The sequence below is a fragment of the Lagenorhynchus albirostris genome, chromosome 7, assembly GCF_949774975.1.
Source record: "Lagenorhynchus albirostris chromosome 7, mLagAlb1.1, whole genome shotgun sequence".
NCBI classification, from domain to species: domain Eukaryota; kingdom Metazoa; phylum Chordata; class Mammalia; order Artiodactyla; family Delphinidae; genus Lagenorhynchus; species Lagenorhynchus albirostris.
Genome location: NC_083101.1, coordinates 11682623 through 11701679, shown reverse-complemented (window position 1 = coordinate 11701679; position 19057 = coordinate 11682623). Strand labels below are relative to the sequence as shown.

General features: G+C 41.8%; 1 protein-coding gene across 4 annotated transcripts in view; it reads right to left on the bottom strand.

The window, feature by feature from the left end:
- Nucleotides 1–19057, bottom strand: part of DENND1A (DENN domain containing 1A) — a 541897-nt gene that overhangs the window by 265768 nt on the left and 257072 nt on the right. For all 4 annotated transcript variants that reach the window (XM_060154381.1, XM_060154382.1, XM_060154383.1 and 1 more), the window contains one exon: nucleotides 17002–17071. In XM_060154381.1, the coding sequence (XP_060010364.1) occupies nucleotides 17002–17071 (70 nt within the window). The remainder of the gene's footprint in view (nucleotides 1–17001; nucleotides 17072–19057) is intronic.

The window sequence follows — 19057 nt, the reverse complement described above, 5'->3', positions numbered from 1 at the left end:
GTCCAGTTTTCCCAGCACCACTTATTGAACAGGCTGCCTTTGCTCCATTTTTTATTCTGGCCTCCTTCGTCATAGATTAGGTGACCATAAGTATGTGAGTTTATCTCTGGAGTTTCTATCCTGTTCCACTGATCTATATATCTGTTTTTGTGCCAGTTCCATACTGTCTTGATTACTGTAGTTTTGTAGTATAAAGTCGGGGAGCCTGATTCCTCCAGCTCCATTTTTCTTTCTCAAGATTGCTTTTGCTATTCGGGGTCTTTTGTGTTTCCATACAAACTGTAAATTTTTTTGTTCTAATTCTGTAAAAAATGGCCTTGGTAATTTGATAGGGATGGTACTGAATCTGTAGATTGCTTTGGGTAGTATAGTCATTTTCACAATATTGATCGTTCCAATCCAAGAACATGGTATATCTCTCCATCTGTTGGTATCATCTTTAATTTCTTTCACAGTGTCTTATACTTTTCTGCATACAGGTCTTTTGTCTCCCTAGGTAGGTTTATTCCTAGATATTTTATTCTTTTTGTTGCAGTGGAAAATGGGAGTGTTTCCTTAATTCCTCTTTCAGATTTTTCATCATTAGTGGATAGGAATGCAAGAGATTTCTGTGCATTAATTTTGTATCCTGCAACTTTACCTAATTCATTGATCAGCTCTAGTAATTTTCTGGTGGCATGTTGAGGATTCTCTATGTACAGTATCATGTCATCTGCAAACAGTGACAGTTTTACTTTTTCTTTTCCAATTTGTAATCATTTTATTTCTTTTTCTTCCCTGATTGCCATGGCTAGGACTTCCAAAACTATATTGAATAAGAGTGGCAAGAGTGGACATCCTTGTCTTGTTCCTGATCTAAGAGGAAATGCTTTCAGTTTTTCACCACTGAGAATGATGTTTGCTATGGGTTTGTCATATACGGCCTTTATTATGCTGAGGTAGGTTCTCTTTATGCCCACTTTCTGGAGAGTTTTTATCATAAATGGGTGTTGAATTTTGGCAAAAAATTTTTCTGTATCTATTGAGATGATCATATGGTTTTTATTCTTCACTTTGTTAATATGATGCACTGATTGATTTGTGTATATTGAAGAATCCTTGCATCCCTTGGATAAATCCCACTTGATCATGGTGCATGATCCTTTTAATGTGTTATTGGATTCTGTTTGCTAGTATTGTGTTGAGGATTTTTGCCTCTATGTTCACCAGAACATTATGGTCTGTGATTTTGTGTGTGTGTGTGTGTGTGATATCTTTGTCTGGTTTTGGTATCAGGGTGATGGTGGCCTCATAGAATGAGCTTGGGAGTGTTCCTCCCTCTGCAATTGTTTGAAAGAGTTTGAGAAGGAAAGGTGTCAGCTCTTTAAATGTTTGATAGAATTCACCAGTGAAGCCATATGGTCCTGGACTTTTGTTTGTTGGAAGATTTTTTAATCACAGTTTCAATTTCATTACTTGTGATTGGTCTGTTCATATTTTCTATTTTGTCCTGGTTCAGTCTTGGAAAGTTGTACCTTTTTAAAAATTTGTCTATTTCTTCCAGGTTATCCATTTCATTGGTGTAGAGTTGCTTGTAGTACTCTCTTATGATACTTTGTATTTCTGTGGTGTTAGTTGTAACTTCTCCTTTTTCACTTCTAATTTTACTGATTTGAGTCCTCTCCCTTTTTTGCTTGATGAGTCTGGCTAACTGTTTATCAATTTTGTTTATCTTCTCAAAGAACAGCTTTTAGTTTCATTGATCTTTGCTATTGCTTTCTTCGTTTCTATTTCATTTATTTCTGTTCTGATCTTATGATTTCTTTCCTTCTACTACCTTTGGGTTTCGTTTGTTCTTCTTTCTCTAGTTGCTTTAGGTGTAAGGTTAGGTTGTTTGAGATGTTTCTTGTTTCTTGAGGTGGTATTGTATTGCTATAAACTTCTGTCTTAGAACTGCTTTTCCTGCATCCCATAGGTTTTGGGTCATCATGTTTTCACTGTCATTTGTTTCTTTATTTCCTCTTTGATTTCAACAGTGATCCACTGGTTATTTAGTAGCATGTTGTTTAGCATCCATGTGTTTGTATTTTTTACAGTTTTTCTTTTTCCTGTAACTGATTTCTAATCTCACAGTGTTCTGGTCAGAAAAGATGCTTGATACAATTTCAATTTTCTTAAATTTACTGAGGCTTGATTTGTGACCCAAGATGTGATCGATCCTGGAGAATGTCCCATGTGCACTTGAGAAGAATGTGTATTCTGTTGCTTTTGGATGGAATGTGCTATAAATATCAAGTAAGTCTACCTTAATTGGTCTACTGTGTCATTTAAGGCTTGTGCTTCCTTATTAATTTTGTCTGGATGATTTGTCCATTGGTGTTAAGTGGGGTGTAAAAGTCCCCCACTATTACTGAGTTACTGTCAATTTCACCTTTTATGACTGTTAGCATCTGCCTTATGTATTGAGGTGTTCCTATGTTGGGTGCATTAATATTTACAATTGTTATATCTTCTTGGATTGATCCCTTGATCACTGTGGAGTGTCCTTCCTTGTCTCTTGTAACAGTCTTTATTTTAAAGTCTATTTTGTCAGATATGAGTATTGCTACTCCAGCTTTCTTTTGATTTCCATGTGGAAGGAATATCTTTTTCCATCCCCTCACTTTGTCTGTATGTGTCCCTAGGTCTGAAGTGGGTCTCTTGTAGACAACATATATACGCATCTTGTATTTTTTATCCATTCAGCCAGTCTGTGTCTTTCGGTTGGAGCATTTAATCCATTTACATAATTATCAATATGTACGTTCCTGTTGCCATTTTCTTAATTGTTTTGGGTTTGTTTTTGTAGGTCTTTTTCTTCTCTTGTGTTTCCTGCCTAGAGAAGATCCTTTAGCATTTGTTGTAAAGCTGGTTTGGTGGTGCTGAATTCTCGTAGCTTTTGCTTGTCTGAAAACCTTTTGATTTCTCTGTTGAATCTGAATGAGAACCTTGCTGGGTAGTCATCTTGGTTGTAGGTTCTTCCCTTTCATCACTTTAAATATATCCTGCCACTCCCTTCAGGCCTGCAGAGTTTCTGTTGAAAAATCAGCTGATAACCTTATGGGGATTCCCTTGTACATTATTTTTTGCTTTTCCCTTGTTGCTTTTAGTTTTTCTTTGTATTTAATTTTCGTTAGTTTGAATAATATGTGTCTTGGAGTGTTTCTTCTTGGGTTTATCCTGTTTGGGACTCTCCGTGCTTCCTGGATTTGGGTGACTATTTCCCTTCCCATGTTAGGGAAGTTTCCAACTATAATCTCTTCAAATATTTTCTCAGACCCTCTCTCTTTCTCTCCTTCTTCTGGGACACGTATAATTTGAATGTTCGTTTGTTTAATGTTGTCTCAGAGGTCTCTGAGACTGTCCTCATATCTTTTCATTCTTTTTTCTTTATTCTGCTCCGTGGCAGTTATTTTCACTATTCTATCTTCCAGTTCACTTACCCATTCTTCTGCCTCAGTTATTCTGCTACTGATTCCTTGTAGTCTGTTTTAAATTTCAGTTACTGTGCTGTTCATCACTGTTTGTTTGTTCTTTAGTTTTTCTAGGTACTTGTTAAGTATTTCTTGTATCATCTCGATCTCTGCCTCCATTCTATTTCTGAGATCTTGGATCATCTTTACTATCATCACTCTGAATTCTTTTTCAGATAGATTGCCTATTTCCTCTTCATTTATTTGGTCCTGTGGGTTTTTACCTTGCTCCTTTGTCTGAAACATATTTCTCTGTCGTCTCATTTTGTCTAACTTACTATGTTTGTGGTCTGCTTTCTACAGGCTGCAGGGTCTTAGCTCTTCTTGTTTCTGTTGTCTGCCCTCTGGTGGGTGAGGTTGGTCCAGGGGCTTGTGTAGGCTTCCTCGAGGGAGGGACTGGTGCCTGAGCTCTGGTGGGTGGAGCTGAGTCTTGTCCCTCTGATGGGCAGGGCTGCGTCAGGGGGTATTTTTTGGGGTGTCTGTGAGCTTAGTACGACTTTAAGCAGGCTGTCTGCTGATGGGTGGGGCTGTGTTCCTGTCTTGGTGGTTGTTTGGCCTGAGGCATCCAGCAGTGGAGCGTGCAGGCAGTTGTGAGATCTTAGATCTTGGTGGAGACCTCGTGAGAGCTCACCCCAATTAATAGTCCCTGGGGCCGGGAATTTTCTGGCAGTCCTGGACTTGGCGCTCCCACCCTAGGGGCTCAGGCCTGACCCCTGGCAGGGAAACTAAGACCCTGCAAGTTGCATGGCATGGCCCCCCCCCAAAAAAAAGGAAAGAAAAAAAGCAAAAGAAGAGAAACAGACAAACAAAACCCAAGACAAATGATAAAAACAAAACCAAACAAAAACAAGCAAGAAAAAAAAAGGCCAAAAAACCCCCCAAAACAAGAAAACAAACAACTGAACCCCAAAATGAAAACAATGAAAAAAAAACTAATAAAAACAGAAAACAAAGAAAAACAAAACCAAAGAAACACAAAAGAGTAAAACAAAGATAGAAAAATAAAAAATATATTTTAAAACGTTTTTCTTAAAGAACATATAAAAATAAAAACAGGGAGAGACCTTCAAGATGGCAGAGGTGTAAGAGTGGAGATCACCTTCCTCCCCACATATACAACAGAAATACATCTACACGTGGAACAACTCCTATGGAACACCTACTGAACTCTGGCAGAACACCTCAGACTTCCCAAAAGGCAAGAAACTCTCCACGTATCTGGGTAGGGCAAAAGAAAAAAAAAAACAGAGACAGAAGAATAGAGACAGGACCTGCAACTCTGGGAGGGAGCTGTGAAGGAGGAAAAGTTTCCATACACTGGGAAGCCCCTTCACTGGCAGAGACAGGTGGTGGGCAGGAGGGAAGCTTCAGAGCCACAGGGGAGAGTGCAGCAATAGGTGTGCACAGGGCAAAGCGGAGAAATTCCTGCACAGAGGATTGGTGCTGACCAGCACTCATCAGCCAGACAGGCTTGTCTGTTCACTGGCCAGGGCGGGCGGGGGCTGGGAGCTGAGGCTCTGGCTTCAAAGATCAGATCCCAGGGAGAGGACTGGGGTTGGCTACATGAACACAGCCTGAAGGGGGCTAGTGTGCCACAGCTAGCTCAGAGGGAGTCCGGGAAAAAGTCTGGAACTCCCTAAGAGGCAAGAGACCATTGTTTTGGGGTGGGCTAGGAGACGGGATACAAAGCACCGCCTAAATGAGCTCCAGAGATGGGTGCGAGCTGCGGCTATCAGCGCAGACACCAGAGACAGGCATGAAACGCTAAGGCTAGTGCTGCAGCCACCAAGAAGCCTGTGTGCAAGCACAGGTCTCTATCCACACCTCCCGCCTGGAAGCCTGTGCTCCCTGCCACTGCCAGGGTCCCATGATCCAGGGACAAGTTCCCCGGGAGAACACATAGCATGCCTCAGGCTGTTGCAACATCACATCGGCCTCTGCTGCTGCACGCTCACCCCGCGTTCCATATCCCTCCCTCCCTCTGGCCTGAGTGAGCCAGAGCCCCCTAATCGGCTGCTACTTTAACCCTCGCCTGTCTGAGCAAAGAACAGATATGCCCTCAGGTGGCCTACATGCAGAGGTGGGGCCAAATCCAAAACTGAACCCCAGAAGCTGTGTGAACAAAGAAGAGAAAGGGAAATTTCTCCCAGAAGCCTCAGGAGCATCGGATTAAATCTCCACAATCAACTTGATGTACCTGCATCTCTGGAATACCTGAATAGACAAAGAATCATCCCCAAATTGAGGTGGTGGATATTGGGAGCAAATGTAGACTTGGGGTTTGCTTCCTGCATCTAATTTATTTCTGGTTTTATGTTTATCTTAGTTTAGTATTTAGAGTTTATTATCATTGGTAGATTTGTTTATTGATTTGGTTGCTCTCTTCCTTTTTTTTTAATATATATATATATATTTTTTCCTTTTTCTCTTTTTGTGAGTATGTGTATGCTTCTTTGTGTGATTTTGTCTGTATCGCTTTGCTTTTAACATTTGTCCTCGGGTTTTTTTTCTGTTTTTTTTTTTAGTATAGTTTTTAGCGCTTGTTATCATTGGTGGATTTACTTTTTGATTTGGTTGCTCTCTTCTTTCTGTTTTCTCTTTTCTTTTTTTATTACTTTTTAATTTATTACTTTTTAATAATTTTTTTTAATTTTAATAACTTTATTTTAATTTTTTCTTTCTTTCTTTCTCCCTTTTCTTCGGAGCCATGTGGCTGACAGGGTCTTGTTGCTCCGGCTGGGTGTCAGGCCTGTGCCTCTGAGCTGGGAGAGCCGAGTTCAGGACACTGGTCCACCAGAGACCTCCCGGCTCCACATAATATCAAATGGCGAAAGCTCTCCCAGAGATCTCCGTCTCAACGCTAAGACCCAGCTCCACTCAAAAACCAGCAAGCTACAGTGCTGGACACCCTATGCCAAACAACTAGCAAGACAGGAACACAACCCCACCCATTAGCAGAGAGACTGCCTAAAATCATAATAAGGTCACAGACACCCCCAGAACACACCACCGGACACGGTCCCGCCCACCAGAAAGACAAGATCCAGCCTCATCCACCAGAACACAGGCACCAGTCCCCTCCACCAGGAAGCCTACACAACCCACTGAACCAACCTTAGCCACTGGGGGCAGACACCAAAAACAACAGGAACTATAAACCTGCAGCCTGCTAAAAGGAGACCCCAAACACAGTAAGTTAAGCAAAATGAGAAGAGACAGAAACACACAGCAGATGAAGAAGCAAGGTAAAAACCCAGACCAAAGAAATGAAGAGGAAATAGGCAGTCTACCTGAAAAAGAATTTAGAGTAATGATAGTAAAAATGCTCCAAAATCTTGGAAACAAAATGGAGAAAATAGACGAAACGTTTAACAAGGACCTAGAAGAACTAAAGAGCAAACAAACAATGATGAATAACATAATAAATGAAATTTAAAATTCTCTAGAAGGAATCAATAGCAGAATAACTGAGTCAGAACGGATAAGTGACCTGGAAGATAAAATAGTGGAAATAAGTACTGCAGAGCAGAATAAAGAATAAACAATGAAAAGAATTGAGGACAATCTCAGAGACCTCTAGGACAATATTAAACGCACCAACATTCAAATTATAAGGGTCCCAGAAGAAGAAGAGAAAAAGAAAGGGACTGAGAAAATATTTCAACAGATTACAGTTCAAAACTTCCCTAATATGGGAAAGGAAATAGTCAGTCAAGTCCAGGAAGTGCAGTGTCCCATACAGGATAAATCCAAGGAGAAACAGACCAAAACAGATATTAATCAAACTATCAAAAATTAAATTCAAAGAAAAAATATTAAAAGTAGAAAGGGAAAAACATACAAGGGAATCCCCATAAGGTTAAAAGCTGATCTTTCAGGAGAAACTCTGCAAGCCAGAAGGGAGTAGCAGGACATATTTAAAGTGATGAAAGGGAAAAACCTACAACGAAGATGACTCTACCCAGCAAGGATCTCATTCAGATTCAACAGATAAATCAAAACCTTTACAGACAAGCAAAGGCTAAGAGAATTCAGCACCACCAAACCAGCTTTACATCAAATGCTAAAGGAACTTCTCTAGGCAGGAAACACAAGAGGAGGAAAAGACCTACGATAACAAACCCAAAACAATTAAGAAAATGGTAATAGGAACACACATATTGATAACTACCTTAAATGTAAATGGATTAAACGCTCCAACCAAGAGCCACAGACTGGCTGAATGGATCAAAAACAAGACCCGTATATATGCTGTCTACAAGAGACCCACTGCAGACCTAGGGACACACACAGGCTGAAAGTGAGGGGATGGAAAAAGATATTCCATGCACATGGATATCAAAAGAAAGCTGGAGTAGCAATTCTCATATCAGACAATATAGGTTTTAAAATAAAGACTATCACAAGAGACAAAGGAGGACACTACATATTGATCAAGGGATCAATCCAAGAAGAAGATATAACAATTGTAAATATTTATGCACCGAACATAGGAGCACCTCAATACATAAGGCAAATGCTAACAGCCATAAAAGGGGAAATTGATAGTAACACAATCATTGTAGGGGACTTTAACACCCCATTTTCACCAATGGACAGATCATGCAAAATGAAAATAAATAAGGAAACACAAGCTTTAAATGATGCATTAAACAAGATGGACTTAATTGATATTTATAGGACATTCCATCCAAAAGCAACAGAATACACTTTCTTCTCAAGTGCTCAAGGAACATTCTCCAGGATAGATCATTATCTTGGGTCACAAATCAAGCCTTGGTAAATTTAAGAAAATTGAAATCGTATCAAGTATCTTTTCCGACCACAATGCTATGAGAATAGACATCAACTACAGGAAAAAAGAAATCTGTAAAAAATACAAACACACGGAGGCTAAACAATACACTACTAAATAACCAAGAGATCACTGAAGAAATCAAAGAGGAAATCAAAAAATACCTAGAAACAAATGACAGTGGAAACATGATGACCCAAAAACCTATGGGATGCAGCAAAAGCAGTTCTAAGAGGGAAGTTTATAGCAATACAATCCTACCTCAAGAAACAAGAAACCTCTCAAATAAACAACCTAACCTTAAACCTAAAGCAATCAGAGAAAGAAGAAAAAACCCCAAAGTTAGTAGAAGGAAAGTGATCATAAAGATCAGATCAGAAATAAATGAAAAAGAAATGAAGGAAACAATAGCAAAGATCAATAAAACTAAAAGATGGTTCTTTGAGAAGATAAACAAAATTGATAAACCATTAGCCAGACTCATCAAGAAAAAAAGGGAGAAGACTCAAATCAATAGAATTAGAAATGAAGAAGGAAAAGTAACAACTGACACTGCAGAAATACAAAGGATCATGAGCGATTACTACACGCAACTATATGCCAATAAAATGGAGAACGTGGAAGAAATGGACAAATTCTTAGAAAAGCACAACCTTCTGAGACTGAACCAGTAAGAAACAGAAAATGTGAACAGACCAATCACAAGCACTGAAATTGAGACTGTGATTAAAAATCTTCCAACAAACAAAAGCCCAGGACCAGATGGCTTCACAGGCGAATTCTATCAAACCTTTAGAGAAGACCTAACACCCATTCTTCTCAAACTCTTCCAAAATATAGTAGAGGGAGGAGCACTCCCAAACTCATTCTATGAGGCCACCATCATCCTGATACCAAAACCAGGCAAAGATGTCACAAAGAAAGAAAACTACAGGCCAATACCACTGATAAACATAGATGCAAAAATCCTCAACAAAATACTTGCAAACAGAATCCAAGAGCACATTAAAAGGATCATATACCGTGATCAAGTGGAGTTTATCCCAGGAATGAAAGGATTCTTCAATATATGCAAATCAATCAATGTGATAAACCATATTAACAAATTGAAGGAGAAAAACCATATGATCATCTCAATAGATGGAGAAAAAGCTTTCGACAAAATTCAACACCAATTTATGATAAAAACCCTGCAGAAAGTAGGCATGGAGGGAACTTTTCTCAACATAATAAAGGCCATATATGACAAACCCACAGCCAACATCATTCTCAATGGTGAAAAACTGAAACCATTTCCTCAGAAACAAGACAAGGTTGTCCACTCTCACCATATTATTCAACATAGTTTTAGAAGTTTTAGCCACAGCAATCAGAGAAGAAAAACAAATAAAAGGAATCCAAATCGGAAAAGAAAGTAAAGCTATCACTGTTTGCAGATGACATGATACTATACATAGAGAATCCTAAAGATGCCACCAGAAAACTACTAGAGCTAATCAATGAATTTGGTAAAGTAACAGGATACAAAATTAATGCACAGAAATCTCTGGCATTCTTATACACTAATGATGAAAAATCTGAAAGAGAAATTAAGGAAACAATTCCATTTACCACTGCAACAAAAAGAATAAAATACCAGGAATAAACCTACCTAAGGAGACAAAAGAACTGTATGCAGAAAACTGTAAGACACTAATGAAAGAAATTAAAGATAATACAAACAGATGGAGAGATACACCATGTTCTTGGATTGCAAGAATCAACATTGCGAAAATGACTCTACTACCCAAAGCAATCTACAGATTCAATGCAATCCCTATCAAACTACCAATGGCATTTTTCACAGAAGTAGAACAAAAAATTTCACAATTTGTATGGAAACACAAAAGACCCCGAATAGCCAAAGCAGTCTTGAGAAAGAAAAATGGAGCTGGAGGAATCAGGCTCCCTGACTTCAGACTATACTACAAAGCTACAGTAATCAAGACAGTATGGTACTGGCACAAAAACAGAAATATAGATCAATGGAACAGGATAGAAAGCCCAGAAATAAAACCACGCACATATGGTCACCTTATTTTTGATAAAGGAGGCAAAAATATACAATGGAGAAAAGACAGCCTCTTCAGTAAGTGGTGCTGGGAAAACTGGACAGCTACATGTAAAAGAATGAAATTAGAACACTCCGTAACACCATACACAAAGATAAACTCAAAATGGATTAAAGACCTAAATGTAAAGCCAGACACTATAAAACTCTTGGAGGAAAACATAGGCAGAACACGCTATGACATAAATCACAGCAAGATCTTTTTTGACCCACCTCCTAGAGAAATGGAAATAAAAACAAAAATAAACAAATGGGACCTAATGAAACTTAAAAGCTTTTTGCACAGCACAGGAAACCATAAACAAGACGAAAAGACAGCCCTCAGAATGGGAGAAAATATTTGCAAATGAAGCAACTGACAAAGGATTAATCTCCAAATTTACAAGCAGCTCATGCAGCTCAATATCAAAAAAAACAAACAACCCAATCCAAAAATGGGCAGAAGACTTAAACAGACATTTTTCCAAAGAAGACATACAGATTGCCAACAAACACATGAAAGGATGCTCAACATCACTAATCATTAGAGAAATGCAAATCAAAACTACAATGAGGTATCACCTCACACCAGTCAGAATGGCCATCAACAAAAAATCTACAAACAATAAATGCTGGAGAGGGTGTGGAGAAAAGGGAACCCTCCTGCACTGTTGGTGGGAATGTACACTGATACTGCCACTATGGAGAACAATATGGAGGTTCCTTAAAAAACTAAAAATAGAACTACCATATGACCCAGCAATCCCACTACTGGGCATATACCCTGAGAAAACCATAATTCAAAGAGTCATGTACCACAATGTTCACTGCAGCTCTATTTACAACAGCCAGGACATGGAAGCAACCTAACTGTCCACCGACAGATGAATGGATTTGGCACATATATACAATGGAATATTACTCAGCCATAAAAAGAAACAAAATTGAGTTATCTGTAGTGAGGTGGATGGACCTAGTGTCTGTCATACAGGGTGAAGTAAGTCAAAAAGAGAAAAACAAATACCGTATGCTAACACATATAAATGGAATCTAAAAAAAAAAAAGTTCTGACTAATCTAGGGGCAGGACAAGAATAAAGACGCAGACCTACTAGACAATGGACTTGAGGACACGGGGAGGGGGAAGGGTAAGCTGGGACAAAGTGAGAGAGTGGCATGGACATATATACACTACCAAATGTAAAATAGATAGCTAGTGGGAAGCAGCCGCATAGCACAGGGAGATCAGCTAGGAGCTTTGCGACCACCTGGAGGTGTGGGATAGGGAGGGTGAGAGGGAGACACAAGAGGGAGGAGATATGGGGATATAAGTATAGCTGATACACTTTGTTATAAAGCAGAAACTAACACACCACTGTAAAGCAGTTATACTCCAATAAAGATGTTAAAAAGATAAAAATAAAAATAAATAAAATAACAGAACAAAATGAAACCAAAACCACATATTTTCCTGGGGCCTCCGCGGTCAGTGTCTTTGCCCCCACAGTGAGACACAGCACCCCGCGCCTCTCCAGGAGGCCCTCCAATACCTTTAGGCAGGTCTCTGGGCCCGCTTTGGGCACAGTGGGGGCAGCTGAGACTCTGACCTGGTCCAACTCCCGCGTGTACTTGCCCCCAAAGTCCACAGCTGCTAAAGCTAGACCAGTCTTAGTTGTGGGAGTACTCGTTGTCCCTTCAGATATTCCACAGACGCAGGGTATACCAAGCCGATTGCGGGGATTTAATCTGCAGCTTGCGCACTTGCAGAGAGAGATTTCTGTTTCTCTGCCTTCGTTGCACAGCCCCTGGGAGTCAGCTTTGGTTTTGGTCCCACCTGTGCCTCTGCATGTGGGTTACCCTCAAGCATCTGGTCCTCGCCCAGGTGAGAGGGGGAAAAAGCGGCGGCTGACTGAGGCACACTTGCTTGGCTCAGGCCGCGGAGGGATAAGGCGGCCACAAGTGGGGTGCATGCGCTTCCTCCAATGGGATCCTCTTCTAGTGCCTGCAGGGGCGGCACTGGCAGGAAGTTGCAACAGACTGGGGCGTGCTTGCTCCGGTGGGAGTCCCTCCCAGTTCTTGCAGAGGCAGGGGCTGCCGTGTGGGGAGAGAGTCCGAAGATGGCGGCGTCGCCCATTGTGTGCCACTCAACAATGGCGCCTCGCTTCCAAAGCAGCCCACTCTTCCTCCAGAAGTGCTCCTGGCCGCGGAGCCCCTCACTGCCATCCCCTCAGGTTGTCTCCACACAGCTGAGCTCCTCACTCCAGTCCCTTCCGCCTGTCTCCACGCAGCCAATAGCCGTTCTCACCCTGGGTCCGCTCTCCCAACCCCACGCTTTAGCACTCAGCCCCTGCCTGCCTTGGCCGATTCCTGTCTCAGGCTGGGGCGCCCAGGGCTGATTCCCGAGGAGGCTTTGGTGGGGGCAGCGCTCAGGATCCCGGAGCCTGCGCAGGCAGAGGAGGCCTTGGCTTGAAGCAAGGGCAATCCTGCTCAGATGAGTGACCCTCCCAGTGCCTGTGGAGGCAGGGGCCGATGGGTGGGGAAGGGGGTTGCCCTGGCCGCCCCGCCCCTTGTGCACCACTCAACAATGGCGCCTTGCTTCTACGGTGGCCTGGGCTTCCGCAAACTTCCCCGGTTGTGGAGTTCCTTACTCTCGTCCCTTCAGTCTGTCTCTTCACAGACCACAGCTGTTCCCTCCGTGGGTCCGCTCTCCAAACCCCACTTTCCAGCACCCAGCACCCCTCCATACCAGGAGACACACGACTCAAGCTGGGGTGCGCAGCGCTGCAGCACAGACCACGCAGGCACATCTTACTCTCTCCTGCCTTCCACAGACCGGTTGCTGCATTCCCCTCCGATGCCCTGAAGCTCCTTCTCTGTCCCAGCTGATTTACCTCCCTGAGGGGGTCTCTCTGAGTGCAGGAACCTCTCCTCACCTTCAGCTCCCCACCAGGGGTGCTGGTCCCTTTCTGTTCCCTCTTTTCTTTTTTTCTTTCTTTGGTCCTACCCGGTTGCGTGGGGATTTTTCTGGTCCTTTTAGGTGTCCGAAGTCTTCCACTAGTGTTCAGCAGGTGCTCTGTGAGAACTGCTCCATTTGTAGATGTATTCTTGATGTCCTTATGAGGAGAGGTGAATCTACGTCCTCCTCTTGCGCTATCTTGATTCCTCCCCTCTCTCCAACATGTTTTGAGCACTACATTACTTTTGGCACAAAAAGATATTACAGACTCATACTTTTCCCTGCCTCAGCTCTGGAACTAGACATTTCTTCAGGGAGTCCTGGCTCCTTTTAGTAGGAAATGAATTTAGAAACCAAGATTTGGGCACTTTGGTGTGCTCATTGCTACTTGTGTATAGTTGACCCCAGACCCTTTCCGTGGATAGAGACAGGGAATATATCTCACACACACACACACACACACACACACACACACACACACACACACACACACACACACACACACAGACCTACAATACACAGTTACATCTCTGTTTTCTATATCACATATGTTGAAAGCCATGGGTTCATACCCATGGCTCTAATTCTAATCCAACATGGGAATCATTCTAGTTTCCTCCCTTTACATATTTGTAACAATAATCTAACAAAAGTGAAAAATCCTGCCCCTGTTTTCTTAATATATTTACTTGCTTGTATGTAAGCAATCTTTTTTCACTGCCCCTACCTCCCTCTCCATCTAGATGCCCTCCTTGCCCTGCTTGAACATTGACAGCCAATGCTAGGCCACCAATGTCTGCCTCCCTCCCTCAGACCTCCCACCAATAAAAAATGCCCTCCTCACCCCAGGCTCCAACACCCTAGTGCTGGGCCACTGCTGCTGTCCTCTTTCCCACAGGGCTCCTCTAGATCCCACTGAAGTTCTGATATCTGGTGCCCAGATGATGCCAAGCCACTGACACCACTGTTCCACAAAAATAAATGCCTCACTCCTCAGCCTCCAACACCCTCAGCCAGGTTGCTCTCTGGCTTAGATGCCCTCCTCACCCTCTGCCATCCCTTCCACAGGGATGCCATCATTGCCCTACTCAGGGCCTGATAACCCTGTTGTGTCAGTGAATTAAACAGACACTCTCATAATGTAGCTTAGGCTCAGGCACTCCATGCTGAGCCATCATGGTCACTCCCCACACCTCCAGCTGAAGCCTACCTACCCTGCCCAACTTTCCCAATGACTTCTGGACTTGGGGAAGGGATTCTGTTTTTTTTAATGAAAGCTCTTTCCTCATGTTCTAATCTGATAACCCACACCTTGCAAACAATTAAGCCAGTTGTAGGCAGACTACCTATCATGTGTGTCATAATTCCTTTAACCAGAAGAAATTTAATAAAAAGAATCCTTTGTATAAGGGAAACAGACTTCACTAAAACACATCACTAATCTCAGTCTTTAACACTCCAACAGGCAGGGTCCTTATCTGGGGCAACAGCGCAGAGGATGGATACACCAATTTTACAGGGTAATAATCCTATCTCTCCTATGCATAGTTTGTACCTACCCAATCTTTCCTGTATCCCAAGACATGTTTTCCAAAGTCTAGTAAGTTTTTTTTTTTTTTTAACTGACTGGAGCTTATATATGGGAGGAAAAAAATGTGAGTTAACTTCCGATTCTAAGACTGTTAAGAGCCTACATGCTATATAATTTTATTTACTAAAGACCTCTTTTCATTTTGAATGAAAAACTGAATGTTTGACAAAAGTGAACTGTGAATCAGCAATCAATGAACAGACCCAAGGTGGCCTCTTAACTCATTCATCAAAGAGTACATCACTTCTTTTAGGACAGAATTCCCTGATATCTAAGCATCCTTTCAGAGTGAGTGTAGTGATCTAGGGAGCCATTTCTATTAGTTATTCCTCCCATTTACTGTGGTCTCTGGAATACATTTGCCAGTAAGTCAATCTAACTTAAAGATTTATCCATTATTCACACAATTTCCACCTTTTCTCCAAAATTAGCATTTCCCAAAGTGTGTTCCAGGAAACACTGGCATCTCAGAATGTTAATACTTGTCATGGAATTAAAAGCATATGGGGCCAAATAAGTTGGGAATATTTGGGTGACACAGATTTCTCCACTGTAGGATTTTTCAGAGCCTATATTACATGAATCTTAAGGAGACAAAGATGAGACACAGCTTTCCCTTTCCCTGACCCAATATCACTCAACTATAGTAACCCTTTTTTTTTTTTTTTTTTTGCGGTGCGCAGGCCTCTCACTGTTGTGGCCTCTCCCATTGCGGAGCACAGGCTCCGGACGCGCAGGCTCAGCGGCCATGGCTCACGGGCCCAGCCGCTCCACGGCAGGTGGGATCTTCCCTGACCGGGGCACGAACCCGTGTCCCCTGCATTGGCAGGCGGACTCTCAACCACTGTGCCACCAGGGAAGCCCTGGTAACCCTTTTTGAGTGGAGCATTTCTTAGAACTAATGTTCTGTAGAAAATATGATGAAAAAAATTCTCTAACAGTTAATAATAATATATCTCTTTAATTAAAAATCTTAGGCCATTTACAAAAAAGGAAAATATAAGAAGTTAGATATATGGACAAATATTCAACTTACTAATAATCAAAGAAATGCAATTAAAACAATGAGAACTGTTCACTTGTCAAGAACACAATGAATTCAACAAATGATACTGGTGAGAGTATGGTGACCCGGGCACTCTTGTACATTGCCAGTAAAGGGTATCTATCTTTTAAGAAAACAGTACAATTCTTTTGGAAAGCAGTTTGGCAAATGTTTTTGAAATGTTTATGTCCACTAACCTTAAAATGGCCCATCTGAGATTCTCTTCTTAAGGAAACATTCCAAAATGAAGAAAATGTTTTATGCTCAAAGATGCTAATAGCTACACTTATAATAGTGAAAAAAAATCCCAAATAATGAAAATTTCCAGTAATAGGAAATGTCTCAGTAAACCAAGGTACATGGTATGCAGCTGTGAAAAAGATTTACAACGTTTTTATTAGCATGGGGGAAATGCTTCTATTATTACGGTACCTAAAAACTGTGGGCGTGAAAAGTCTAAATACAGATCCAGTTGCCCCTTGACGCCCATGGAGGGTACTTCAACATACCATTTCTTCCAAAAGTACAGTGAGGTAGAGCTGAACTTTTAAAGTGATTTTCAGACCCTTAAAAAAATTACTGTAAAAGCACAAGAAAGCCCTACTGAAATGGGAAGTGGGACAGCTGGTTAGGTCACCTGCCAGTTAAGTGTTTTACTCACAAATCCCAGCAATTCAAATTTGTGCCTCAGCAAAATTATTATTTAATACATACGATGAACTTGTGGAGCTGCTTGGGAATGTAAGATGGTGACTATTAACTCCGAATGCGAAGGGTCTATTTATTACTTATTTAATTCAAAAAGTAAAGGAAGAAAACATCCCCAAATGCTAGCAATATTTATTTGGTGGGGGGGAGGGGGCAGGGGAGGGACACGTATTAGGAGTGATTTTTCTCTTCCTTCCTACTGCTTTCTGAATTTCCCAAATTTTCTGTAACGGGAATGCATTACTTTTTTAGTAAATGTTTTAGTGAAATACAAGGCATGAAAGTTAAAGTTTAGTTGTTAAAAAGAATAAAATAAAAGGCAAATACCTGTCCTTTTGTCCTGTAATCTGCCAAGATGTTAAGCAGCTTATAAAATACTTCGAACCAGGGGAGATAGCTGGGGGAAGAAGAGGAAACACATGGAATATTAGTACGCAGGTCAAAAACTTTAACCAGGAGCTAATTCAAGATGGTACATTTCGGTTTCTCTCTACATCGTGAAGAGCCTTCCTGTCGTAGGCTGTGCTGGAAACGCAGACTGGTAAAATGTTAATTATTTCTGAGATTTTAAAAAATTGCCTGTGTAAGGCAGAAGATTGAATGTCCATTATAAATTATTCCCATGCCTCAGAGCTAGAACAGGTTCACAGAGAAGAAATTCAAAGCAGACTCTGCAATCAGGAACCATCTCTGAATAGCCCCCCAGGCCCCACACCCACCCCTTCCAGGAAAGCTTCTGTTCAAGTTTCTCATGATTGGACACACACAGCCACACACACACACACAGCACTTCCACTGCTGCCATGTGCAAGGTGTCCCAAAGGCCCCATGAGCCTGTAACCACTCATTAAACCTTCTATTACCATGCACCCTTCCCTGTACTTACTGCAGAAAGAGCTCTAACTCTGCATCCCACCCTGCCCTCCACCGGGTTCTGACCATCATGTCCCTTAACTCTGATGACAGCCTGGTCCTGACCTTACTCCACCCTCTGTGTGGCTCATAGAATGGTCTTTCTAAAGTGCGAATCTAAGCGGCACATTGGATTAAATTCCTGCAGTGGTGCCCCATCACTACGGGACTTCTTAGGACAGTGTTCAAGGCTCCTCTGTCAGGTCCTTGACTGTGTCTCCGGCTGTCCTCGCCCTGCAGCCCCACATACATACTCCTCTCACTGCAGCCACGTTCCGAGGAATGTCCAGGCATCCTCAAGCCTGCCAGAGCTTGCACTGCATACACTCGGCACTTTTCTCCCTCTGACCTTCATGATCTAGTCTAGCTGATTTCTACTCATCCTCCTAACAGTTCCCCAACCCCTCCCCATCCCCACCTCTCATGCCCTAACTCCCTTTTTTCTGTGCTGCCCTGTCACGTGCAAACTCCTGTTAGAACAGTCCACACACCATGTGGCCCTCAATGGCGTGTCTGTCTTCCCAGCAGACTGAGCATGACGAAGAGGAAGGATCACATCTTTCTTTACTTTGTCTTCCTAGGACCAAGCATGGAGCCTAGCAGACCCTCAGTGCTCAGTGTTGATAGAACAAACAAAACCAAAGACTAACAACGAAGGCGCATTGTTGCTATAGAATTATTGTTGAAACATACCCCTACTCCCAAGAAGTTTTTTCACTTAAAATTTAAATGGCTTTGTTCTCCATAAGAAACTTTTCCAAAGCAATATCAAATACTCATGTGGGAAGAGCGTCATCCCAAGCGCCTGCCGACCTGCTCACATCTGCCCTGCTGTGCTAACAGTATCCGTTACTGATAGAGTGGAGCACTGACTCCATCCTGCCAAGCAGAGGGAAATCAGCGCCCTGGACAGATTACCAGCTGTACCGTTGAGGGTAATAAATGAAGTGAGAGGCAATAGAGAGGACAGATAAAGCGCACAGTTCTCTGTCATTAACGTCTGTCTGAAGCCAGCACATGCTACTGTAAAATTTAAGTAGCTTATCACAATATACTGATAAGCAACTTAACTTTTCACTTCTATGACAGTATTATCACTTATGTTAATATGTTTCAATCAGCTCTGGCAGCTGCATATTGATTATTACAGAGCAAATGACTGCTGCCACTTTACACAGCATTTACCCTGGCAAAGTAATGTAAACATTCAAGAGGGATTAGGGAGGAGATAAGTTTCTCCCTTCCTATTCTGTTAAATAAACCTCGGCTGAGTTAAAAGCCATTATAGAAGGAACAATAAATCCCCTCAGAAGAAAACTCCTGCCCAGATTAGAGGACTGGTAGCAAACAAATTCAACCAAGGATTACAAATATCTTTTTTTTTTCCCTGAAAGAAAAAAATACCACTAGTTAAATCCAGCAGGAAGGGGTCGAGGGGAAGCAAGAAGAGAAAATATTTTCTTGTAAGGAA